The sequence below is a fragment of the Tachypleus tridentatus genome, chromosome 13, assembly GCF_004210375.1.
Source record: "Tachypleus tridentatus isolate NWPU-2018 chromosome 13, ASM421037v1, whole genome shotgun sequence".
In the NCBI taxonomy this organism is placed as follows: domain Eukaryota; kingdom Metazoa; phylum Arthropoda; class Merostomata; order Xiphosura; family Limulidae; genus Tachypleus; species Tachypleus tridentatus.
In genome coordinates, this window is record NC_134837.1 from 256,257,402 (window position 1) to 256,285,059 (window position 27,658).

The 27,658-nt window shown below is 33.2% G+C and overlaps 1 protein-coding gene across 1 annotated transcript; it reads left to right on the plus strand.

Moving 5' to 3' along the window:
- The first annotated feature begins 167 nt into the window (after positions 1-167).
- On the plus strand, positions 168-23,742 carry LOC143238595 (mitotic spindle assembly checkpoint protein MAD1-like). Its single transcript, XM_076478958.1, has 8 exons — positions 168-179; positions 3,330-3,416; positions 10,948-11,092; positions 11,513-11,641; positions 11,924-12,034; positions 13,771-13,963; positions 17,194-17,384; positions 23,509-23,742. The coding sequence occupies exons 2-8, from the start codon at positions 3,403-3,405 to the stop codon at positions 23,668-23,670; spliced, it is 945 nt and encodes a 314-aa protein (XP_076335073.1). The 5' UTR covers positions 168-179; positions 3,330-3,402; the 3' UTR covers positions 23,671-23,742.
- Positions 23,743-27,658: the final 3,916 nt, after the last annotated feature.

The following is a 27,658-nucleotide window of genomic DNA, read 5'->3' on the forward strand; positions in this document are numbered from 1 at the left end:
TTGTGACAGGGAATTAAAACCAACAGCATTCTACTCCATGAAAACTGGAAGATTTGAAGCAACAGCAAGATTTTGAATCAATGAAAATACAACTTACCAGGATCCAGGAAGAAAATGTCAGTTTAACTTCCCAACTTCACCAGTGGAGATTTGGAAAGATTGGATTCCTGTGAAACCATGTAATTCTGATGTAGCTTCTGTTGTAAATATGGTTTGAAGCTTTTATTTAGCTGTGTAACTGTATTTCCAGGTAAAAGAGAGTTAACACTTTGATGCACCATTGTTTTAAACCTTTCTTTCCTTAGTTTTAACCATAATTTTTTAAGCAAAGCAAAACACATAAAAATTAAACAAAATACAAACATTTTAGAGTACAAGATACAACATGGGATTGTAAAATATATCCTAGGTTATGGAGGTGACTGAAGAAGTAGGACTCACATTGCAGTGGGGGTACACCGTCTATCAGTTTTAACTTTTGGTCGACTGTCTCACATAAAGAAATTCACGAATAATAATAAATAATCAAAATAAATACAAATTAGAAGAGTGAGATGTGGGTGATCAAGCCAGCAATGTCCCACATCTATATCACCTTTCACTGCCTGCAGACAGTTGTGGGAAAGTGACTGCTTTCCCAAGTTAAAATAAGAAAAAGATAAAAATAAAAAATAAGTTATATATAAAGAGAAAGAGAAGTGAAAACTATAAACATTCCTTAAAAATGTTATTCTCAGTTGTAACAAGTTACATTACAAAATATTTAGTCAAAAGTTATATTGTCTTTTTCTTATTGCTTTCCACGGTATACTATAACTTAAATTTAAATCATTTTGATGGGATCTCATGTTTGCTTATACACTTTGTTATGATCAACATGATCATGTTTCTTATGGATAAATTGGTAGTCGTGTCGTTATCTTTAACAGTTATTAGTTTGAAGTATGAATAAAATGTTGAAAAATACTTCCTAAACAGTAGAAGTAATGTGAAACTAATTATCAGAGGAATAGTTTTATATCCCAAAAGACTAGTGAATAATTTAAATACATTTTTCTGTCTGTATATTTAATTAGAATTTAGTACTCATGTTCACTTGTGGTACTTGATAAACATGTCAGATCACAGGTAAAAAAGAACATCTAAGTAGCATGAACATTTTCACATATTAAAACCTTTCTTCTTCATGAGTTAATTGTAATTCTAAGAACGTTTTAGTGAAAACAAAGAACATGTTAAACATATAATATCTGCCATACCCAGTGCCAGCATGGCCTTTCAATTAGTACCAGGGCTCAAGAAGTTGAATGAAATAAGATTGGTATAGTAAAGGTATAGGTGTTCTTATGTCATCAGTTACATGCACAACAACAGTAATGAAGATTTACTTTCTAAAATAACTTTAGCTGTTGGGTTTTATGTCTTTACTTTGTTTAATATACTGCTGGCCAAAACCTTAAGGCCAATGAACATAAAGAAAAATGTGTATTTTGTATTGTTAGAATCAACCACTTATTTGAGCAGAGCTTCAAAAGATGAAACTAAGAAAGGGAAAATAAAAATAAAAAACTTTTAGCATTTAATAGGGAAAAATGTGAACTCTGTGAAATTAGCCTAAACACTAGCTGGTCAAAAGTTTAAGACCATACCAAACGGAAGTCCTAAACAGGGTAGGAAATGTTCAACAAGAGGTCTCAGTAGTGAGTTATACGGCCATCATTATGAATAACTTCAAGCACTTGCTTTGGCATGGTCAATATAAGTATTTGCAGAAGGCTGGCTGGAATGCTATTTCAAGTGGTGAAGATGGCTTCCAAGAAGATCATGCACTGTTTGGAATTGATGACCATTTCTGTTGACTTCCTTGCCATCTATTCCCCAAAATTTTCAATTGAGTTCAGTTCGGTGTACACGCTGGATGGTCCAAAAAGAATCACATTATTTGCCATGAAAAGTCCTTTGTCCTGCGGGCAGTGTGGATTGCAGCATTGTCCTGCTGAAAGATTAGGTCATTTCCACACAAACAAGGGCCTTCAGTCAAGAAGGATGCTTTCTCCAACATGCCAATGTAGCCAGCTGCTGTTTGATACCCCTGTATGACCTGAAGCTCCATTGTTCCATGGAAGGAGAAAGTACTCCAGATCATGATGGAACCTCCTACACTGTGTCATGTAGAAAATGTCTTCGGTGGGATATCCTTATCGTGCCAGCAATGTTGGAAGCCATCTGGACCATCCAGATTATAGTTTTTTCTCATTAGAGAACAAAACCTTCTTCCACTTTTCTATGTCCCATGTTTGGTGCTTCTCAGCAAAGTTTAACAGAGTCGTTTTATGGTGTGGTCTTTGAAAACGTTTATGGTTTTTAAAGCCTTTCTCTCGCAGATGTCGACTTATTGTTCTTGAGCTGCATTCTATGTCTGTAAGGGCTTTAATCTGGTTTGATGATCGGCTGGTGTCTTGCCAGACAACCTGTCAAATCCTTTTGCTCAACGCCAGCAAAATTTTCTTGGGCCAACCGCTTGAAATTTTCATTCTGTATCCCTCAGGGTTTTTTAAGAAATTTGCAACAGCAGTTTTATTATGCCCAATCTCACCAGCGATGGCACATTGAGAGAGACCTTGCTTTTCAAACTAGACAATTCTGCCATGTTCAGACTCTTTCAACTTTTTAGCCTTTGCCATGTTATAACCCAATGTAACACAGGAGATGTCAGTGGGAGATGTTGACAATGCTAATGCTTGAACACAAATGACTAAATTTTGTTACTTGTTTACTGATTAACTGAAAATTTTCAGTATGGTCTTAAACTATTGACCAGCTAGTATTTAGGTTAATTTCATAGTGTTCACGTTTTCCCTATTAGATGCTAAAAAGTTTTTTATTTTTATTTTTCCTTTTCTTATTTTCATCTTTCGAAGCTCTGCTCAAATAAGTGGTTGAGTATAACAAGGCAAAATGCATATTTTTTCTTTATATTCATTGGCCTTAAGATTTTGTCCAGCAGTGTATTTGATGATAGTTAGGCTTAGCAATGCTGTATTAAATAAATCTGTTCAGTGAGCCATGGCAGTATTCAGTAAAATCATAAACTGTATACTTTCTAAAATACTTTAGTTATTGGGTTTTATGCCTTTTACTTTGTTTAATATTCGATGATAGTTAGGCTCAGCAATGCTATATTAAATAAATGTGTTAAGTGAGCCTTGGCGATATTCAGTAAAATCATAAACTGTTTGTTTTGGTGTACCAGTAATTAAAAAAATATTAACTTAAGTTGCAGATAGAAATTGAAAAATGTAAGGTACACAATTTTTCTTATTTAATAGATCCCCATCTCAAGTTTCAAGGCACATTTCACAACTACAGAAGAATGTGACTTTGTTGAAAAGTGAAGTAATCATGTTGAATGGAAAGTGAGTAGAGTGACCATTCTTAATTTCTCACATCTGCTTAACCCTCAGATTACATGTAACAGCTAATGATAACTGTAAGCATGATATGAAATTGAAGGAGAGTAATGTAGAATTTGTTCACTCAAAGTAAACAGAATTTCCCACAATTAATGTTGGAAATCAGTATGTGTCCAGATTTTCATTCTTAATCTATATTCCTTTTATATCTTCATATTTTTTTCATAAAAAGAAAGAACTGAAGGATGGAAAAAAGGCTTGGCCACAATTGGTGCCAAAATTAAAACTAATGGAATGATAGGTTATTTCTTGTTTTCCGGGAGTAAAATAAAAAAAAAAAAAAAATCTCAACTTCCAAATATTAAAATCTAGTTTTTTTACAAAGTTTCTGACAATTTTGTTTTCCAGACACTGAAACTTCTAAAATGACTTGTATGTTTTACCATATCTGTATCTGAAGTGCATGTTACATACTTTTTCTTGGAAGCAAAACTAAAGTCTGTGACTGACTCAGGCATGGTATATCTGGTGTGACAGGTTGATGGAGTCTCCTAGTTGGCATGAAGATAAACAGCTTATCCCTTGTTGACTGTTGGATTTAATCAGTATTCATTAATAGTCTGACTGAACCAACTTAGAAGTTATGGGTCAGCCAACATGGATAAAATAGATTGAACTGTGAATTAGGTGAGGACTTCTGTGTGGACAAAACAACCTGGGTCTTGTATTCAAGTACTGGAAGTTATTTGTCAAGAATGATCTAGAGAAACATGCCACTGCTTAAAAAATAATAACAGAAACATGTATTCGAATGTTTGTAATACTCAGGCACTACAGGTTGGGAGGACATAATTTTCCATATGTTTTGTTTCGTGTTGCTGGAAAGGTACATTGCATTGATTCTTTTTGTATCAACAAAGTTGATCATCCCCTGATCGTACATTTGTTATATGGATAGAAATGCTAATAAACAAAGGCATCAATTGTACAGTTCCTAAGAAAACATTTGCTTTCACTCACAATGTCACCTCATTTAGTTTAGTTTGTCTAGAGACTGGTACAGGTCTCCAGGGTACTTAACATTTTCATATGACAAACTAACAGATTGGTTGAGTGAAATTATTCCTAAGAGGTTTGATAGAGATTTAAAAAATAAACTTCTTTTAATGAATACAGGTGAGTGCACAGGTAGTGGCATGTCTTGCATTAAAAATGTTGCATGTTAGCATAGGATATATATATCATTCTTATATATGTGGATAATCTCCATTTTAAAATCAACAACAACCTGTATTAGTAACAACACAATGATGAAGCATAGGAGGAATTTCTCATTGTAAGTTGATTGTTGAATTCAAAAGTAACTTGTAAGAATTAATATGAAATCCTTTACATCAAATCCTACAAATATTTACATTCCATCACTATTTGAAAGTCTATATAAAGCTTTCAGCTACTCACAGTAGTGAGACATAAATGAAAATGTGACAGGTACCACTGAGGCTTCCTCCATGTTGTCATAACTGAATGAAGTTGTCCATACCATGTGCTTTTCTTTTATAGATATGTTTATATACAATAGGAAGTGTGTTGTGCCCCTCAAGCATCTACTGAAGGTTATTTCTTTGTGATGCACATTTGTATACAGTTCACCTCAGATTGTAGGTGTGATTGTTTTTGTTGAGTTTTGAGTGACTGATAGGATTTTTTTTAACCTATTAGTCAGAAAGCCAGTTAATCTCTTGGCTTCAGCTGCTTTAAACATGTGAGGAGTTTTTGTATATAGCACACTCTCATTCAACTGCTGGTGGTGGACCAAACTTTATCAGCAACCTGTGGGTTAACTTGTAGTAACTATAGGACATTCTATATTTGATGAATAATGTTTTGAATTACAAATTTTACATTTAACAGCAAAAAGCAGCAGTCCAGGTGGGTATGTGTTAACAGTTTTGTTTCATATAGATATCTTTTATTTGTAAAAATAAGTACAATGTAAAAATTATCAACTTTTCAGGGTAGATGAGAAAACATAGGTGAAGTAGATATTTAAAAGTTATTTTGGTAGTCAATATTATGGCACATTTTGTGTTTTGAGATATGTTTATAATTCAAACTTGGTGTGCTTATAATTGAATCAATTGTTTATGCACCGTTGTTTGACTGTGATAATTCACCTTTGGCTTCTTCTGAGGGGTCTGAGTGCAGATAGAAAGCAAAAAAAATTAAATGAACCCAAAAGTTGAAAAGACTTAGTTTTCGTAAGAAGTACAAATGGTATGTTATTTTCTGTTACAATATGTATTCATCCTAGAAGAAAGTGAAAGGGTAGTTGTTTTTTTTTCATTTTATTTTACACTTAAAAAATTACAAAAATTACAATTACACTTAAAAAAATGTTTAAAAAATAACAGATAAAATATAAAGATTTAAAAAAAACGATATTTATTTAGAAGTGTCTCAAGATGATGCATGTTAAATGTGAGAGTTGTGAAATACAAAAAAGTATTTTCATTCTTAGCATGATAATTACTGAGCATGTTATCTAGTCAGAGCTTAATTCATTGAATTCACAGATAAATATGAGACATTGGAAATTCTGATTTTTGTTACAACATACTTGTAAAATTACTAAAAGCCTTCAAAATTTTGCAAAAATGCATTTATTAAATTTGGAATTATAATAACCATTGTTGTACATAGTTTCATTGAAACTGGATAGGTGCAAGGAACACTGCCCTTTGTATTGGGTTAAAACAGTTTTGGAACCTTACCACACCATTACAGTCTATGTAAGTATGTCTAGTCATGGTTCTTCTGACAACAAGTCATCTTGACAACAATAATCATGCAACATAGTTTTCATTGCGAAAAGCTTTATTATAAGGCAATCATGTCTAAAGCAAACTATTTCTCCATGGATCCTTTCTATAATCCACCCAGTTTATAAGAAGAGTAATGTCCCAGTGTCTGTTTAGACAGATCTCACAGAAATCTCTAGGCCTACCTTCTGGTAGCTAGACCAGTATTTCTTCTTACAGAAAAGCATAAATACTTCGCTCTTCAGTTGCTTGAGGCATGCAATGGATGAATGGAAAGTGTAACTGGACGCTTTATCTTCGTGAATCCATATTCTCCTGGACTTATTTCCAGAAAGAGTTCTTTCTTGATCATGTTTCATACTGTTGCTCGGGGCGCGTGGAATGCCACCCACTCTTGTATTTGTGAATTATCTACTCTTGCAAGATGCCACACTTTTCTAACTATGATTTTGGTGTAACTTGTTACATGTATATTTCTATATGGTTGTGGTGCCACAAGTTAACCCTGTATAAGATGGCACAAGTAGTGATACATAACAGAAATGTAGTGTTAATATTTTGTTACTTCATTTTCTTCAAAAATATGAAACTATACTGCAGCTTCTGTTCTACATTGTTTAAGCAGTTTTTAAAATGAAATGAAATGAAAAACGATCAGTGAACAAATTTTGGTCTCATTGGTAAATGTCTGTAACTAATCTACAGTTCATGAATATTTTTGCTGTAACCATTTCATTGGCTGGCACACAGGAATTCTATGTATGACACATTACCTTATGAGGTTTAATACAAATGCTACTGTAATATAACATGTTGATATCAAATATGAAGAGACATTAATTTTAATAAAACATAATTATAATGAAAAATATAGCCTACTTTTAATCAGTGATGACGAGAAACCCACTTGTTGAGAAATTTATATGCAAAAACGCTCGTTTGGGCTGAGAAAACACTTTACATAGAAGAGCCAACAACGTTTTCGACCTTCTTCGGTCATCGCCAGGTTCACAAAGAAAGAGGTAACTGACCGGAAGCTGACCACATGTTTGAAAGGGGTTGTGTAACTGTGTGTCTAAATGTAGAGGGCGGTATTAGATGTTTGAATATATAATTTTATTTATTATATTAATATAGGTATAAAGGCGTTCCTTTATATTGGTTTATTTTGGTTTAAGTTGTTGTATAAGTAAGGCTTCTTTAATTTTACGTTTGTTTATGTTTGTTTCTTTATTTAGTATTTGAGTGTTTTCTATGGTTATGTTGTGTTTATTTGACTTGCAGTGTTCGAAAACGTGTGAAGGTGACTTTTTATGTTCTTTGAATCTGGTTTCCATTTTTCTACTTGTTTCTCAATATAGAAGTCGGGCAGTTATCACATTGTATTTTATAAATAATGTTGGTGTGGTGTTTGTCAGTGTAGTTTTACATAGTATAGACCTCAGTTTTGTGCTGGGTTTTGAATAAATTTGGTATTAATTGAATGTCATATTTTGTTACTAATTTTGCCAAATGTTGGTTATTTGTTTGCTGATGTCGGAATATATGGTATACAGCAGTATATGGTTTCGTGGTTTTGATCTCGTGAGCTGTATTTACTTTAGTTGGTTGATTTTGCTTTTCTGTCTAGGTGTGCGATAATGTTTTCACGGTTTGTGGAGGAAACTTATTGATGTTGGTGAAGTATTGTTTTATTTTGTCTAATTCATTGTTAATTTTATCTGGTGAGCATAGTTTTATGGCTGTGTTTATTTGGTTTCTTAGTATGTTGAGTTTTTGTTTTGTTTCATGTGCTGAGTCCCAAGGAATGTATAGTCCAGTATGGGTGATTTTTCGGTGGATTTCTGTTTGAAATTGTGTATCAGTTCTTGTAATTTTGAGGTTAAGAAATGATATTTGATTGTTTTCTTCCTGTTCACATGTGAAGTTGATGTTGGGATGTATAGAGTTAATGTGATTGAAAAATTAAGTATGTGTTCTGTAGATTTGAATCCCACAACCGTGTCATCTACATATCTATACCAGTATAGTGGTGGATGTAATGCTGTGTTAATTGCTTGTGTTTCAACTTGTGTCATAAAAAATATTGGCTAGAACTGGTGATACTGGGTTGCCCATGCTTAGGCCGTTTGTTTGTATATAGTTTTGGTTGTTGAACATGAAGTTTGTCTTTATCGTGGTGAATTCTATGAGGGTTGCTAATTGGTTACTGGGAATTTCTATAGTTGGGTTAGGGTCTCGGATATAGAGTTCTAAGGCTATCTTGCAGGCTTCAGTGGTTGGAACTTCTGTAAAGAGGGATATAACATCGAAACTGGCCATTAAGGCTTTATGATTAAGTTGATTTAGATTAGACTTGAAATTAAAAGAGTCTTTGATAAATGAGCTGGCTGATGTTACATATTTGGAGAATGCCCATGCTATGTATTTACCAAGGTTGTAATTAAACGATTCATATGTGGACATTATTGGTCGTAATGGACAATCTGGTTTATGAGGTTTGGGGATGCCGTGATACCTGCGGTGCGCGTGGAGTCGGTTTTCGTGAGGTAGGAATAAAGTGTTTGTGAAATTGGTTGGCTTTTTTCATTTGTAGTAGTAATTTGTTCAGTTAAGGCCTCGTGTGTCTTTGTTGGATTTGTGTGTATTGGTTTAAATTTGTTCTGTGTCTGATAGGATGTTATTCATTTTTTGGATGTATTCATTCGTGTTCATTATGACTATAGCGTTACCTTTATCTGCTTTTAGAATTTTATGTTTTGTCTTGTTTTAGGTTTTATGCAATTAATGTCTCTTTTGTAAGGTTGTTTTCAGTTTTCTGTTTGTGAAATTATGTTGATGGTTTTGTGAGAAAATTCTTTGAAAAAATCGTTTAAGATGTTGTTTTTAGGTGTTTCTGGAAAATATAAATTTGTAATTTTACCTGGGAAGGTTGGCTGTTGGATGTCAATAAAATTATCTAAGTTGTCTTCTTTCTGTTGGTTGTTTTGGTTGTTTCCTTGTTTTGTTCTCTGTAGAAAGTATCACAAGTCTCCTGGCTAGGTCTTCTAAACATGTTTTGATTTCTATGGTTGGAATGTACCTAGGTGCTATAGCGAGTTGAGTCCTTTGTTAAGTAGATGTATCTCGTCTGTGTTTAATTGATCGGTCGGATCTGTTAATTATGAGGTTAGTCAACGGTTTGTCGCTTTGGTGTCTTTTCTGTTGTTTGCATCTTAGTTTTTCTAGTTTTTGTTGTGGCAAATCTTTTTGTCTCTGTCGTTTTAGTATTGATTTGGTTTATGTTTCGTTGTATAAGTCCGTTAATCTCTGGTTTAATGCAGCATGCCAGTTGATGGTCTAGATTCATTTTTGTGTTTTGTAAGTCATGTAGTTCTTTGTATTTTGTGTTCAACATGGCTTTCAGTAGTTTTTTCTGTAAATTTTGGATAATGTTTGTGTATATATTAAAATTTTTGAAAGTTTTACCTTTACAAAATTAGGGGTTAGTTGTTCTTTCTACATTGTTGAATAAAATAAATGTCATTTCTTCTATTAATAATTCGTTGGTTTAAGTTCCTTAGTTTCTTAACGATCGTAGATGAGCGGTACTGTTAATAGTGGTGTACGGTATGCTAGTTCAGACATAATGGTAACAGGTAAGTACAAATACACTGAGAAAAACACAAAACTTACACTTCTCGTGACAGTCGCCGTGGATGAAATAATAATCAGTGATGACGAAACCCACTTGTTGAGAAATTTATATGCAAAAAACGGCTCGTTTGGGCTGAGAAAACACTTTACATAGAAGAGTTTAACAAAGTTTCCTCCACAAACCGTGAAAACATTATAATGCACACACCTAGACAGAAAGCAAAATCAACCAACTAAAGTAAATACAGCTCACCGAATCAAAAAAAACCACAAAACCATATACTGCTGTATACCATATATTCCGACATCAGCAAACAAATAACCAACATTTGGCAAAAATTAGTAACAAAATATGACATTCCAATTAATACCAAATTTATTCAAAACCCGCACAAATCTGAGGTCTATACGATGTAAAAACTACACTGACAAACACCACACCAACATTATTTATAAATTACAATGTGATAACTGCCACGACTTCTATATTGGAGAAACAAGTAGAAAATGGAAACCAGATTCAAAGAACATAAAAAAGTCACCTTCACACGCTTTGAACACTGCAAGTCAAATAAACACAACATAACCATAGAAAACACTCAAATACTAAATAAAGAAACAAACATAAACAAACGTAAAATTAAAGAAGCCTTACTTATACAACAACTTAAACCCAAAATAAACCAATATATAAAGGAATGCCTTTATACCTATATTAATATAATAAATAAAATTATATATTCAAACATCTAATACCGCCCTCTACATTTCGACACACAGTTACACAACCCCTTTCAAACATGTGGTCAGCTTCCGTCAGTTACCTCTTTCTTTGTGAACCTGACGATGACCGAAGAAGGTCTACGTTGTTCGCTCTTCTATGTAAAGTGTTTTCAGCCCAAACGAGCCGCTTTTGCATATAAATAGCCTACTTTTATTATTATTTTTCTCATTAATACAATATTTGACAATGCTATAGTACAGTGAAGTAATTATAAATATTTGTTTTACTACTACGAAAGTTTAATGTTTTAACTTTGAAGAACCGTTTAAAACACCACATGTACTTTTAACAGGAGACAGGAGCTTGAAAACAATAAGCTACAGTTAAATGAGAAGATTACCAAACTTACAAATGATCTTGAAAACACAAACACAAAATTGCAGCTTCAAGATCACCTGATCAAGAGGTTACAAAAGAAACTGTTGCTTGTGTCCAAGGTATTGTAATTGTACTGTGGTTTCTGTATCACTATAAATCTTTTATTTTGAATATTTTTGATAACGTGTTGTATTTAAGCATTTGTGTATGCATGTGTTTGTGTATAAATTAAGTTTAATTTTATGTGGAAAAATTATTAGACTTAGGCTTTTCCAATTATTAATACCTATTAGTTTGAAAATCAGTGCTGAGTCATATAATGGTGTTTTAAAATTATAATGTTGAGCCTTTTAGATGAAAAGACATTTTATAATGTTAGATTATAACATTTGTAATTAAACTCTTCATGTTGACTCTGAAATTGTACATATGTGAGAGTTTTTATACCACTAAAAATTATGTTTTATGATTGGTTTTATATTATTTGTTGAATGTTTATAATTTCCATTCCAAATTGGTGATCTGTTTTGTACACACAGGAAAGAGACAGTTATAAACGAGTTATTGATTCCTATGAGAGTGAAGTAACAGTTGCAGTAGGACCACAAATGGAAAGAATTCTGTGGTTAGAATCAGTTCTTGCAGAATATAGAGTCAAATTAGACCAGGTTTGTTGTCTATCAGATTGATTAACCCTACTTGTTAGAAAGATAAATATATCAGTTTAAGTTCTAATTCGCAGTTTGATGAAACTGATAAATTAAAAGCATCTACTTGTACTCTGTACAAACTTGTGTAGTTCTGATCTGTTTGAAAAATACGAGTTTCGGGTTTCAGTTTTATACAAAAGGTTTGAAATATTCAGTTGATAAATGAGTTATAATAAGAATAAGTGTTTTGTGTGTAAATCAGTATTTTTAAATATCATAATTTAAACTTGTACATTTTAGACAGAAGCTGAATTGAACCAGGCAAGGGAGCAATTATTAGGCAACCTGCAGCCAGTCAAGAAATCTGAAGCCAGTACTCAGACTGAAGGAGCAGCTCTTTCAGTGCAACAGGTAACACAGTAATTAGACTTTCCAACACAACTTTAAGTAAGAAATGGAACTTTGTGTTCTCAAGACGGCTGGTGTGGGTGTTAAAACTTTAATTAAAATGAAGTACAAAGCAACAATGTTTGACCTTCTTAGGTCATCTTCAGGTGAACAAAGAGAGTTCATCATGAAATGGAACTTTTTTAAGTGTAAACATTTTCCCCGGTATCACAGTAACTGGCTATACAATTGAATGTTCCCAGTTCTAGGATTTTTCCGTCCCATACAACCACAGCTAACAAAATAACTGAACTTTCCACTAAAATTGTAGGTAATAGAGTTATAAATTTAATATTATAATACTTGAATGATTTAAAACAGTCTTAAAGTATCTTAATTAAAAATGTTTCACACCAAAGTCCTGACCTGGCATGATCAGGTTAACCAGGTTAAGGCACTCAACTCATAATCTGAGGGTTACTGGTTTGAATCCCTGTCACCTCAAACATGCTTGCTCTTTCAGCAGTGGGGACATTATAATGTTACAGTCAGTCCCACTATTTTTTTGGTAAAAGAGTAGCCCCAAAGTTGGTGGTGGGCAATGATGACTACCTGCCTTTCCCCTAGTCTTACACTGCTAAATTAGGGACAGCTAGCGCAGATAGCCCTTGTGTAACTTTGCACAAAATTCAAAAAGAAACAAACCAATGTCCTGGAACTTCATCAATAATCTGAGTGCAACAATTGCATTTCCAAATCCAAGATGTTTTAGAAATTGCCTTTTATATTAGTAATTCATATTACAATAAGATCTAATGAAATGAGGTGATAAACAAGTTTTTGTCTACATGTGTTTATATGTATATGTAATTTACATTATCAAAACATTAACAAACATCTTGTTTTTGTATTAATAGCTCATTTTATTGATATTATAGGAATGTAACATATCTTAAAATGTGTAGGTTACGATGAATTGTGTATTGGTGAAGCAGATTATTTGAGATTACTGATGAAGTTACATGAATTCCATTCAGACATACTGAATAAAAGTGTAATATATGGTAGTAAACACTTTAATGAATATATCTTGAGAAAATATAAAATTCTAAAAGAACTGTGTTTTCATGGGAACATAATTTTAAGCATAAAAGATTATATTACAAAAAATATTATATACATTTTTCTTGTCACCACTTCAAATAAAGAGTAGAAAGTGGACAAGAGTAATTGATTGTAAAGTCAGTAGGAATTGTGAAACCATGGAAACAGTTACTAAGAGTTACAGAAAAGAAAAGTATGAAATAATAGGGTAAATAAATTGTATTTCTGTAATAATAATAATAATAAAAAAGAAACATAATTAGAGATTTTAATTTTAAAAATATATTGACTAATTTGATTCATTTTTAAACATTTGTAGCATACTTAATTTATACATGAACTGTATTATATGTTTGTACACTTAGAAAGTATGTGTATTTCAATAACAGTATTTGTGTTTATTTGAAAAGCAGTATTTGTGTGTCTTTTATTATACATTCCCAGTAAAACTTATTTCATGAAGACCTTTGAACTCGCAAAACCAGTAGAAGAAATTAATAAAATAAGTAGAAAAAGTTTTATATTCAGTGTTTTCTTTTGTGTGTGTGTGCAAATATATATAGATATGTTGGTATGTATATACATATATTAATCTAAGTACTTTCTGTGATTATTCTTTGGAATAAATAAATGAGTGTGTTTCTTACTTGGTTTAGGATCATTCCCAAATGAAGATTGTTCATTTCAAAAACAATCCTTTAGACCTAGCCATCCAAACAAGAATCGACGACTTGCGTCAAGAGAACATGACACTGAAAGCTAAGCTTGAACAGTTGACTCAAGATAAACCAAGTACCAGTGGCTCTCTTCCTTGCCAGGAGAAACATGACCCAAGCAGTGATGCAGAAGGTAGCTAATAACTTACCTATGTAGATTATTGTAGACACTTGGAACATCGTTAGCACTATGTACTGAACATAAAATGGAACTTATTTTAAGATGTTGTATTGTAAATTCAAGTGTAAATCTTGTAGAGATTATTATGTTATAACAAACTTTTGTACATACATAAGGTAATTTTATAAGTATACTATTTGAAAAGTTAGTTTTGTCTAATCACTTAAATTGGGATGACATAAAGGAGTGTCAGTTGATATTTACTGATAACTGATGTTACTATGATTGTCATAGTACATAAAGGAGTGTCAGTTAATATTTACTGATAACTGATGTTACTATGATTGTCATAGTACATAAAGGAGTGTCAGTTGATATTTGCTGATAACTGATGTTACTATGATTGTCATAGTACATAAAGGAGTGTCAGTTGATATTTACTGATAACTGATGTTACTATGATTGTTATAGTACATAAAGGAGTGTCAGTTGATATTTACTGATAACTATGATTGTCATAGTTCCACCATTGAATAGAACTTGAATGTTTCAAGAGATATGGTTTTCACCACCTAGTTCCACTCTTTTTGTATGATTTATTGCAATTTAAGATAAAACCCAACACAGGAAATTGGATTTCCTATATGTAATTTACATATATTACATAAAATGTTGTTATTTTATTACAACGGATAAAAATGTTTATTTTGGGTTTAAGTTGTTGTATAAGTAAGGCTTCTTTAATTTTGCGTTTGTTTATGTTTGTTTCTTTATTCAATATTTGAGTGTTTTCTATGGTTATGTTGTGTTTATTTGACTTGCAGTGTTCAAAAACGTCTGAAGGTGACTTTTTATGTTCTTTGAATCTGGTTTCCATTTTTCTACTTGTTTCTCCAATATAGAAGTCGTGGCAGTTATCACATTGTATTTTATAAATAATGTTGGTGTGGTGTTTGTCAGTGTAGTTTTTGCATAGTATAGACCTCAGTTTTGTGCCTGGTTTTTGAATAAATTTGGTATTAACTGGAATGTCATATTTTGTTACTAGTTTTTGCCAAATGTCGGTTGTTTGTTTGCTGATGTCGGGAATATACGGTATGCAGCAGTATATGGTTTCGTGATTTTTTGATTCGAGAGATATATATACTTTTCTTGGTTGATTTTGCTTTCTCTCTAGGTGTGTGCGTATAATGTTTTCTACGGTTTGTGGAGGAAACTTATTGATTTTCTCAACCCAAACGAGCTGTTTTTGCATATATATTTCTCTACAAGTGGGTTTTCTCGACGTCACTGATTAGTATTCAAATTTGTTTGGTTATAGAGCTATTGAATAGAAAATCAGATTGCTCCTACCACACCCACCTGTTTTTTATAATTTGCTAATAGTTCACTATTTTGTTTAATAATGTATTACCTATTACCAATAGAAACTCAATGTTTTCATCCATCAAATGATATGTTCTATAACATTTTGTTCTGAACTGTTATATGCCAGTTTCACTCAGAGTACAAACATCGTTCCCATAAGAAAGTTAACGGATGAATTTTTAACTGCTCTTGTTGCATAGTTTGAAAGCCAAAATTTTTTGAGAGGTAAGGGAATTTGTCTACTTTTAGTGTGTTATTAGTTTATTTAGTTTAGTGCATTATTTAATTAAATAAAAATTTTAAATGTAATACTATGATTAGTATAAAAAATTAGGGTTAAGTCTCTTCCACAACCAAAAGCAAGAAAAAAGTTTGAATATGTATTGAATTTCTTGTTTTCCCTGTTTATTCTTTATGTATAATTATAAAAGCAAAAAAAAAGGATATTTTTAGGCTAGTTATCATTAGGTAAAGTAAAATAAAAATAATAATATAATAAAATGTTTCACATGAGCTGTCTGTACTAGTTGTTGTTGCTCTTGGTTAATGTAACTTGGTAACATAATGTGAGTTGAACATGCCCCAAGCGATTTACAGCTTATAATGGGGCAGCTAGTTGTTAGCTAAATTTAAAGGGTAAAAAAACAATATAATTTAATTACAAATAGATGTATACTGTTATGAACTCTCACCATCAACTATGTTGCACCAGAAAGAGATGCTCACAACAGTACACAGAGAAATAAACCATTCCTGGAAAACCAGATGGTCCCCATGATGTCACTAAACACCCTTTATTTATATCACTTGTTCAATCACACCATTACTCCCAGTTTATCCCTAAAGAAGAGAGGTTCACCTTCAGAAAGAGCTCAGGTTGTAGGGTTTCTATTTCATCTTTATCAAGACTTCTTGGACCTATGTGTTTTTAGAACATCATGTTATGAACTTAGAACTAGTTAGGATAAATGAATGTGTTTTCATATTACAATATGAAATCATTCTAGAAAAAAAAAGGTGTAATTTAGATTTTTTTCTATTGCAGTTATGAGGTCGGTCACATTGACCAATCCCATTTTGAGTTAGATTAAAAAAAGTAACATAAACTATCATGTTTTACTTTAAAAAAATGTTTGAAATGTATTTAGGAGGTCACAAAAGAAGTCTGAGTTTTTTGGAATGAGAAAAAGTATTTTTAATTTTAACATGAAAATTACTCTGTGCACTGGCTAATTAAACCAAATACTCAATGTATCTGTGAGCAAATTTATAACTTATTTTATTTAAAAATAGTTCACTAAAAAAATATTATTTTTGTATGCTAAAGACTTGTAATATTAACTGAAATGCTGCCAAATTTTATAAAGATATGCACAATATATTGAACGTTAACAATATATTGAACGTTAGAAGTATTGAATCTAGAAATATTTTATACAAGTACAAGGAGGTCATGCGCATATTGATCAAAACCATATTATATTGAACGTTAGAAGTATTGAATCTAGAAATATTTTATACAAGTACAAGGAGGTCATGCGGTCACTCATATTGATCAAAACCATATTATATTGAACATTAGAAGTATTGAATCTAGAAATATTTTATACAAGTACAAGGAGGTCATGCGGTCACTCATATTGATCAAAACCATATTCAGAGAGTTAATTAAATTCTGGAAAAAGTGTGTTTATCCTTACCTTGAAAATTATATATGTATTTGTTTGTTGTGAAGAAGCTACTGCAATCTATTAAAGACTAATCTTCAAGTACCGTTGTCATAGTGGAAACAGATGTTTGAATCATATAACCTTGTATATACATACATTTGAATGACTTTCGTAATTTGGTGACATAAGGTTTTAATTTTGCAGGTCTAAAGGAACAGCTTACTGCTGCAGAGTTAAAAAATAAGAGGTTGGTAAATGCCTTTCGAAGGACCAGCCAGGAGTTTCGTGAGGTGTGCTATTTGTTGACAGGTTTCAAGATAGATGTCTCTAGTCAGAATAAGTACAAGATGTCTCATATGTACTCTGAATCAGAAAATGATTACTTGCTATTTGAGGTAAGATTACTTATTTGGACATTATAAACTGTTTTGTATACTAATGTACATTGGTAGTTTACATTTGTAAGTGTCAAGTTATAGCACCTTTACTGATGTGGCTAATTAAGTTACATCTGTAGGTGTCAAGTTGTAGCACCTTTATTAATGTGGCTATCCAGCTTACATTTATAGGTGTCAGTTGTAGCACCTTTCCTGATATGGCTAGTTAATTTATATTTACTGGTAAAACAGAGCACCTTTACTAGTGTAATTAGCTGACTTAACTTTTACAGGTGTTAACTTATAGCATCTTTACAAATGTAAATGTTAAGTAGTGCAGATGTTAAGTCATAACACTTTCACTAATGTTAATGTCAAGTAATGGAGATGTCAAGACATAGCATCTTTACAAATGTGGCTAGTTAATTTATATCTATAGATATCGAGTCATTACACTTCATTGTGACCATGAAAATCTCATAGGATATATCAGATTGGAAAAGACATTAAATATAGTTGAGCAGGAGATGTACTGTTAGAAAATTATTAACAGATTGCTGTTATGTGTAAAACTGTAGGAAATTCATTTCATTATTTTGGTGCCTTGGTGACTGATTAAAACAAGAGAAGGTTTGATGCACTATTGATAAATATGACTACTTACTTAGGAAAGTACAGAAAGTTAATTGAATATTCAAGCTACTTAGTTAGGTGGAGGGGACAGAAGCTAAGTAATTATCGCTGATTCCACTGGTTTACAAAAAAATATTTTTTGTCTGAGGCAAGAATGTGAATAGGTATTTTTTACTAATTTGGGTGTGCTGAATTCAAATTTATAAACAGTTTTGCTCTATCGCCTCTAGTTTTCTGGCTTTTAAATAGTCTCATTTTAGTATATACCGAGTATATACGTGCTTATTTCAACAGTTGCAGCAGCTTATTACAGATAAAACAGGATAGATAAAGAACATTAACGGAATAAATATACTTGGATGACACAATGTACACAATTCATAGTACTGCAGACAGTTAGAAGTGTGTTTTCTTAGGTGATCTGGTGTATTTTGCCTCCGGGATGTCACACAAGAGCATCCAGCAGAAGTCTCCCATCATGCTGGGGTTCCACTTGCCTTGGTAGTTGCTCTCCATCTTCGTAATGTCTTGGTGGAATCTTTCTCCGTGCTCATCACTCACTGCTCCAAGGTTTGGAGGGAAGAAGTTGAGGTGGGAATGGAGAAAATGAATTTTGAGTGACATTCGGGATCCCATATCCTCATAAGTCTTTAGCAACTTCTCAATACAGGCTTGGTAATTTGGTATGCATGTGTTACCAAGGAAGCCACTACAGACTGACTTAAATGCTTCCCATGCTCTCAGTTCCTTTAAGGTAAGAAGCTCCTCAAAATCAGTATCCTTCAGCACTTCTCGGATTTGAGGTCCCGACAAAGATGCCCTCTTTGAGCTTAGCAGCACTGAGACCTGGGAACACAGTAGACAAGTGTTGGAAGGCAGCACCATTTTTGTCCATGCCTTCACGAAATTCTTCATCAAACCAAGCTTGATGTGAAGAGGAGGAAGAAGCACCTTCTTCATGTCAACCAGAGGATTCTCCTTGACGCTGTGTTCTCCAGGAACCAAAGTGCTTCTAGACCCCAGTCTTTCTGCTTGTAATGCTGGGATACAGCTCGACTATCCCAGAGACACAGAAAGCAACAGTACTTTGTGAAGCCCGCTTGCATACCCATAAGAAGAACAATGACCTTGAGGTCCCCACACAGACTCCACTGGTACTTAACAGTTTCTAAAAGAAGCTCCATATTGTCATAGGACTCCTTTAGATGGACAGAGTGTGCAGTGGGAATGCTGGGATATTTATTCCCAGCAGAAGCACAGCCTTGAGACTTCCCTTGGAAGAGTCTATGATAAGACGCCAGTCTGAAGGATTATGTGACAAACCAAGGAAAGTGAACAAGCCAGGTACATTTGTGCAGAAGCACAGCCTTGAGACTTGGAAGAGTCTATGAAAAGACGCCAGTCTGAAGGATTATGTGGCAAACCAAGGAAAGTGAACAAGCCAGGTACATTTGTGCAGAAGCACAGCCTTGAGACTTCGCTTGGAAGAGTCTATGAAAAGACGCCAGTCTGAAGGATTATGTGGCAAACCAAGGAAAGTGAACAAGCCAGGTACATTTGTGCAGAAGCACAGCCTTGAGACTTCGCTGGAAGAGTCTATGAAAAGACGCCAGTCTGAAGGATTATGTGACAAACCAAGGAAAGTGAACAAGCCAGGTACATTTGTGCAGTAGCACAACTTGTTTTCCATGTCGAAAAATGAAGCAAGGTCTTTGTTCCGATTCCTGAAACTGGTGATCCTTACATCTTCCTGGACTAGGTTCCACTGTTTAAGCCGAGAAGCCAAGAGCTCTGACTGCTGTTTTGATAGATACAAATCACGAGCAAGGTCATTCAGATCTTCTTGCGTGATCCAGTGTGGCTCGCTGCCACTTGTTCCTGAATAAGAAGAGTCAATATCTTCAGAAGAGATTGACTTGGCAGAATCTTCCCTTGGAGGCATTTCTTCATCTGATGAGGAAAGAAGATCCTTATTTACTGGAGGTGTTGGGAAGATCATCTGAATGGGGAACAGGTCTCATAGCAGATGGAAGGTTGGGATATTTGATCTTTTTTCTAGAAGATGCATTAAAACCAGTTATATTTGTTAGACAAAAATAACAATCATCTGCATGGCTTCATGGCTCTCTCCAAACCATCGGACTGCAAAGTTGAAAGCCGCTTTCTTGCCATTAAACCAAGCAGTTAGTCCATTGTAGCAGGGTTTACAACAGATGTGTGGAGCCCAAGATTTGTCCTGATCACCAATTTTACAGTCAAAATAATGAAAGTAGGCAGTTCTGAGGAGGGAAGTGATGGTTCGATGCTGTGCAACTGTCGTGAAGTCCCCACACACGTAGGGAGAAAGAATTGGCCTTGTTGAGGCATCCTCTGTGTTTTGACAAGCTTGAAGCCATTGGAGAATCTGAAAACAAAGTAAAATTAAATCATATGTAAGGCAATAATAATTATGTGCGTCGTTGGAAATTGTAATACAAATATATACCCAAAAGATTGTGTAACACAATTGTCGAGGGACACCAACCTCCTGCGCTGACTGCCAGTGCACTACTGGCTGTTGATTGAGACGTGTTGGCTACGCTTAACTGCCAAAATCCGTCTTGATATATAGCTATATATATATATATAATGTAATGCTATCACTTACATTTATTGTATAATAACTAAAAAAGAAGACATAAGTCACACAATATTAGAAATTAACCCTGAATGCATCTACGCCTTTATGTACAGTATGTGTACAAAATGTACAGTATGCATATCTAAGAAACTAGAGGTGATGAGTAAAAACGGATTTCAAATCTGAATTTAGCAAATTAGGTTAAAACAGCTATTTTTGTGCTTTACTCAATTTCTTTGTAAACCAGTGTTCTTAACCATCTTACACTAATGTTACACTTTACATAGTGAAAATAATATAAACCCTCTAACCTTCTTCAGAAGCAAAGTGCTGAATAACAGGACTTTATTGTTTTATAATAAGAATTCATGAACTTGCTGTTTTTCTGATTTAATGAATAGAAATTAATGTATGTTTAAATTAATTTGTGTTTAAAAGTTAAATTGCTTAAGAAATTATACTCAGCTTTTCAGACTGAAAGCCATTTATTTGTGTAAGTATCTAAAAATACTAGAGAAATATTATACTATTCATAATTTACACAAGAATTTTTAAACACCCATGGAAATGCTTCCATAGCTTCCATAACATGTAACTTTAAATGAATTAACTGACATGTGGTGAGTTAAGTGTACACAAAATACAGTCTTGGTATGTGTATGTGAACTCATGATCTGCACATGCATGTAATTTATTTGTGTTTAAACATGTATTAATCAAAGTAATACTTATAGATATTGGTAGACAGTGCTCATGAGTTGGTATAGAATATTATGTAAGTGTTGAAATGCTTTTGGGAAATTTGGAAAAACAAAACAGGAATAATTTGATGTTTGTGTGTCACTGAAAAAATGATTTGTTTCACTCTGTCTTGAAGTACAGTAAGTTTGGAGTAGTTAAACTTGACCATAAAAACTAACTAGACTTGTAATATGGAAAAATTGAGAACTCATGTTCGATAGTAAATCCTTGCATCACGTTAGATAGTAAATCCTTGTATCACGTTAGACAGTAAATCCTTGTATCACGTTAGACAGTAAATCTTTGTATCACGTTAGATAGTAAATCTTTGTATCCCGTTAGATAGTAAATCTTTGTATCCCGTTAGATAGTAAATCTTTGTATCACCTTAGACAGTAAATCCTTGTATCACCTTAGACAGTAAATCCTTGTATCACCTTAGACAGTAAATCCTTGTATCACCTTAGACAGTAAATCTTTGTATCACGTTAGATAGTAAATCTTTGTATCCCGTTAGATAGTAAATCTTTGTATCCCGTTAGATAGTAAATCTTTGTATCCCGTTAGATAGTAAATCCTTGTATCACGCTAGATAGTAAATCCTTATCAATGCTAGACAGTAAATCCTTGTATCAATGCTAGACAGTAAATCTTTGTATCACGTTAGATAGTAAATCTTTGTATCCCGTTAGATAGTAAATCTTTGTATCCCGTTAGATAGTAAATCTTTGTATCCCGTTAGATAGTAAATCCTTGTATCACGTTAGATAGTAAATCCTTGTATCAAGTTAGATAGTAAATCCTTGTATCACGTTAGATAGTAAATCCTTGTATCAATGCTAGATAGTAAATCCTTGTATCACGTTAGATAGTAAATCCTTGTATCACGTTAGATAGTAAATCCTTGTATCACGTTAGATAGTAAATCCTTGTATCACGTTAGATAGTAAATCCTTGTATCACGTTAGATAGTAAATCTTTGTATCACGTTAGATAGTAAATCTTTGTATCACGTTAGATAGTAGATCTTTGTATCACGTTAGATAGTAAATCTTTGTATCACGCTAGACAGTAAATCCTTGTATCACGCTAGACAGTAAATCCTTGTATGACATTAGACAGTAAATCCTTGTCTGACATTAGACAGTACATCCTTGTCTGACATTAGACAGTAAATCCTTGTCTGACATTAGACAGTAAATCCTCGTATCACATTAGACAGTAAATCCTCGTATCACATTAGACAGTAAATCCTCGTATCACATTAGACAGTAAATCCTCATATCATTTTTGCTCTCATCATCTGAACTAGATTAATAACAGATTTTCACATAGTGGTTTAGTTTTTTGATGCACTTTCATTCCAAAAGAAGTATTGAAGTTTTTCAGCTCTCTTGCATGACATAAATTGAACTTAAAATTAATAGAGATTTTTGCAAACTTAGAATGAGAACTAGTTTTTAATGTAAACATAATAAAAGTTGAAACATTACATGTAGAACTGGTATAGAGTATTAGTCACCTGGTTTCTTGTACTGTCTTAGATTCAGTGCTATCACCAACCTGACACAACAATGTTATTACTTCATTCAAGTAACATGAGATCTTAGATCCCGATAATAAGTGGTGTTCACGGTGCATGTTTCTTTTGGTCAGTTGTGATTTGACAGAACTTTATTATAAAATGTGTACATTATGTGTTAGTGTAATACATAGATACCCAAAATGTTCCTTGTTAGTTGTTTAATATAAAATGTGATAAAACAGAATAATGTAGTTAAATAAATACTGAATGAAATATAGAAAATTCTTTGGAATAATTTTATTGTAAGTTTGTAAAAGGCAGTCTTCTGTGGTTGTATAAAATCACAGATATGTAATAAGTTAATCAGTACAGTTTTCCGAAAGTAAAAATACTCTTTTTATTGTTTGTATTTAAAGTGAGCTGTACTTATTCACAGTTTTTTGCAACCTTATTTTTACATCTATTTTTAAAAGAACAAGGTGCTATCTGCTTTTGTACCTGGAATGGTCGTGCTGTTGTAAAAGATGTGTGGTCAGACTGTGGTTCCATAATCCTTAAAAAAGAAAGAAATGATTGGTTTTTCTCTAGTTACTAATTGTTGTAAATGTGTTTCTTGGTTTTAGTATGCCAATGGAAGGTTAAAGCTGTTAGAGACAGAATATTCTTCCCAGCTACAAGAGTTGATTGACACGTACTTGAAAGGACATAACAGCATCCCAGCATTCCTCAGTAGCTTGACCTTGGAGCTATTCAGTCAGCAAACCTACTTTCTGGATAAAAATTAAGATTTCTTTTTTCGTGTAGAGTTTTGCTCTTTTTCCATTATATATCACATATAATAAATGTATATATTTTCATAGTATGTGTTTTTTTTATTGCAAAACAAGCATAAAAGACAATTTTTCATTAATGCTACACTCTAGTATATCCTTATGTTGTTTACCTAATGATTATTAACTGTTGCATACATACATTTTATTAAGGTGTTACACAAAAATTAACAACTTAAAGCAGAAGAGAATGTTGTGTACATGTGTATGTGATTGTTTCTGATCATTATGTTACGAACTATTAGAAAGACAGTAAGCTGTATACGGGCAATACGTATTAATATGAAAAATATGTTACTTGAATTATTACAAATAAAATGAGTTACGGGAATGATGCTGTGCGAGTCCAGAAAGTGAACACATTTTTCTTTGAATGAAGGTTAACTCACTGCTACAATATAACAAGTTATTCTCGGGGCACTGCTTTTCTCTCATAATTTTCATCTTTTCCAGTTGTACGTCATGAACTACAGAGGATCAAGCACATTATATTAAAACTATTTTAAATATGAAAATCAGTAAGTCATGTGACAACCATAGTTGGTGTAAATTTGAAGTGGAACTTAGTGTATGAAAGTTCATTTTAACATTGTTTTGCATTATAGGGTGTAATACCACTGAAAACTGCTTTTGGAAAGGATATGTAAGAACTTTTTCTCAGTGCAAAACTATTCATAGATTTGGATCATAAAGATGTGTTTGGATTGCAGATTTAGAATTTCAAGAAAGAAATTCTTACTTGTAGTTAATAGCATTGAAAATGAAAGGCATATGGATTAACTTGGTGCTCCAAGACCATTCAGAAAGAGACCTGCAATAAGTTTTACCCTAACCCTGGAAGCATTTTGTAACAGATGTTAATATACAATAAGCTGCTCACCTGACTTGGCAACAATATGTAATGTAACAAGGATCACTGTCTGATAAAGTGGCACAAGTCTCATACTTCAAGCACCTGGACAGTTATACGTAAATTTGTGCTATTTAGTACAAATTGGGACTGGTCTCTAGATGTTGCATCAGTGGATTTCTGTGCAATTGTATTGTTTTAATGGATGTTTGAAATCCATTGTTCTTCTACACTATATGGATTATGGAAAGAAAGGGTGGGTGTGGTGTGTGCCTTCAACATGACAGTATCATGATGAAATCTTGTGCAATGGAAACTATGCTATAGGGCCATTGTCAAGATGCAGTGTTGTCAAATAGAGCTTAACTTGATATGTTTATATGGTAAGACCTCAAAATTGCTTTAACGTAATGAACCTCTGACCACTGTATATCAATTCTTCATTTTTTCTTCTTTTCCATGTTCTTTGTTTCCACACATCGTTAGATATGTGTCCAGCCTATCTCCATTTTCATTTTACTGATCCACATAACACTTGTAAGTAGTAAGCACACGTTAAGTACTTTTACTTTCAAAAACATAGGTACCTTTTGGGTTTTGTACCTTCCAAAATATTGGGTTTTATTATCATTATCAAAACATACATTATGGGGTTGCTGTAGAAAGTTCAGGTGAGGTAGGGCCTCCATGGTTAACTTGTTGGTATCTGCACCTGATGTTGCATCTAGAATCTGAATATATCTGTAATGTTTATTGTCCTTAATACCAGAAATAGGTCCTTGTGTTCAAGAGAGTCGAGAGTCTTCCTGTAGTTTATGATACTAAGACAGAAGTTTAGTGGATATTTCTATGTTTGCTCAATTAGTTGGCTAATGACTTCTAAACAGTAAGTTGTGGACTATATTTTTTCTAAATACATTTTATTCTCTAGATTGATTGGTTTGGTTGTCGAATTTCGTGCAAAAGTACACGAGGACTATCTGGGTCAGGCAGCTAGTCATCGCCACCCACTGCCACCTTTTTAGCTACTTTTATCAATGAATAGTGGGATTGACCATAACATTATAATGCCCCCACAAATGAAAGGGTTAGCATGTTTTGGTGTGACAGGAATTCCAACTTACAACCTTCAGATTACGAATTGAGTGCCTTAACAACCTGGCCATGCCAGACGAGATGGTTGGTGTCCAAAACATTGAATATCTAAGCCTGTAAAACTTAAGTTTGTGAATGGATGCTACTAGATTTACTTTGATTGAATGTTTCACTGATGCTTAGGATCTTTTCCATCAACTGCCCAATTTTTTTCAGACTGTTTATACTTAGTCTTTTTTTGTTGCAGCTTTGGACTGTTTGTGAGCTGTCTTCCTTTGTGACTTGTTCCTTTATTTTTTTTCACTGTCTCTCCCGTTATTGACTTTCTCTGGATGTAATAATTTTCAGTTCTTTACAGCAATTCGCTTCTTTCTTGTTCCTTCTGTCACAATCTAAGTTTCTTTTCTGTATTTCAGTGTTGCAATGTTTTATGTTTATAGCTTGGAATAACTTTTTGATGCTGTTTTAAAGTTTTCTTGTCAGTATTCTAACTTATGTTTGTTTATATTTAGTTTTTGCTTGTGTGAAATCCTATTTGATCCTGCAAGATTTCTGTTGATATGCAACATCATCCAGACCATTCTATGATCACTTGCAATGCCCTCTTTGATAATTATCATGCAAGTCTCGATAATTTGAATCTTAGCTCTTCCATCTGGACCCTTCCATTGCTCAGTATCTTTGTGGAACAGCATAATTGGTATTTTCTATGGCAAATTCAAACAACCACTTTCCTCCATTGTGTTTGTATTGAAGATTCCTTCTTTAGTTATGTTCCAATTTTTGCACTGAAAACTCCAATCACCCTCGTGTTTTCCACTATTGAATTTTGTACGTCATTGTAAAATTTGTTTACTATTAAATTATAACTTTCTTTTAGTGCATACGCTGTAAATTATCTTTTCTTTTATCAATACATTTATATTGCAACCCTGTATTTCAGTAAGTTTTTGGCAGTTCTTGTTATTAAATCTTTAAATTTTGAACGTATTAATCAGCCTGCTTTTTTCACATCTTTTCTGTCTGTCCCTGATGTACCATTTTTGTAACTGAAGAGTACTTGCACCCATCGAGTTTCTGTTAGTTCTACAATATCCCAGCCTCAGTTCCATCTGTTGTGACCATATTGATTTTTGTCCTGTTTCTTTCCATCATTAGCTTGGAACGGACTCGCATGGCTTGAAATCCGGCCCTTTTCATACATAGTGAGTGTAGCCTATTCTTTATCATACTGTATCTTTCGTATTAGGGTATTTAACTTATTTTTTAGGGCTGTTTCTCCACTACTGTCAGATCTAAAGATTCTGCTGAATTGTCTTACAGAACCAGCCGATTCCTATGAATTAAGGTGTTTGCTCTCCTCAGAACATGTTTTAAAATAGTGATTTGGGTTTTTTTTCATTCTAAAATTCCACCGATTATGTACCTTTGTGATATAGAATTAATTGCATTTCAAAGTGCATTAATTACTACGTTACTCTTAACTACTGTGATCAGAACAATTTAGAAAAAACAATTGATTAACACCTGTAAGTTCCTTATTTAAACTTGTATAAAAAAAACCGTGTGTGCTTTTGGTGGTTCATTATTTTATAATCTCCAGATTCCTGAAAAGTTATTAGAAAACGTAATTCTAATCGAGCTAAAGTGGTTTTTTTATGTTTGTTAATGTGATAATTTAGTGCGTTTTGTACACAAATATGTGAACTTAACAGTCGATATTTGGTATCTTGCACCGAATACACAAAGGCTGTATAAACTAAACAGGTAATGTTTTTACCTGTGGATTTTCGAGTCATTTTTAATTCATTATACAGTAATGTGAAATAACGATATAACATTTCGCCGAATTCTTTATTCAGAATTAAACAGCTGATTAACTGCTTAATAATACGTGTGTGTATGAAATATTTCGTTTCTTTGTAAACTACACATGCAAGAATGTGCTATTACAGTGTTCTGCTGTTCCTACAGCGAAATTTTTGCTGATTTAATTTG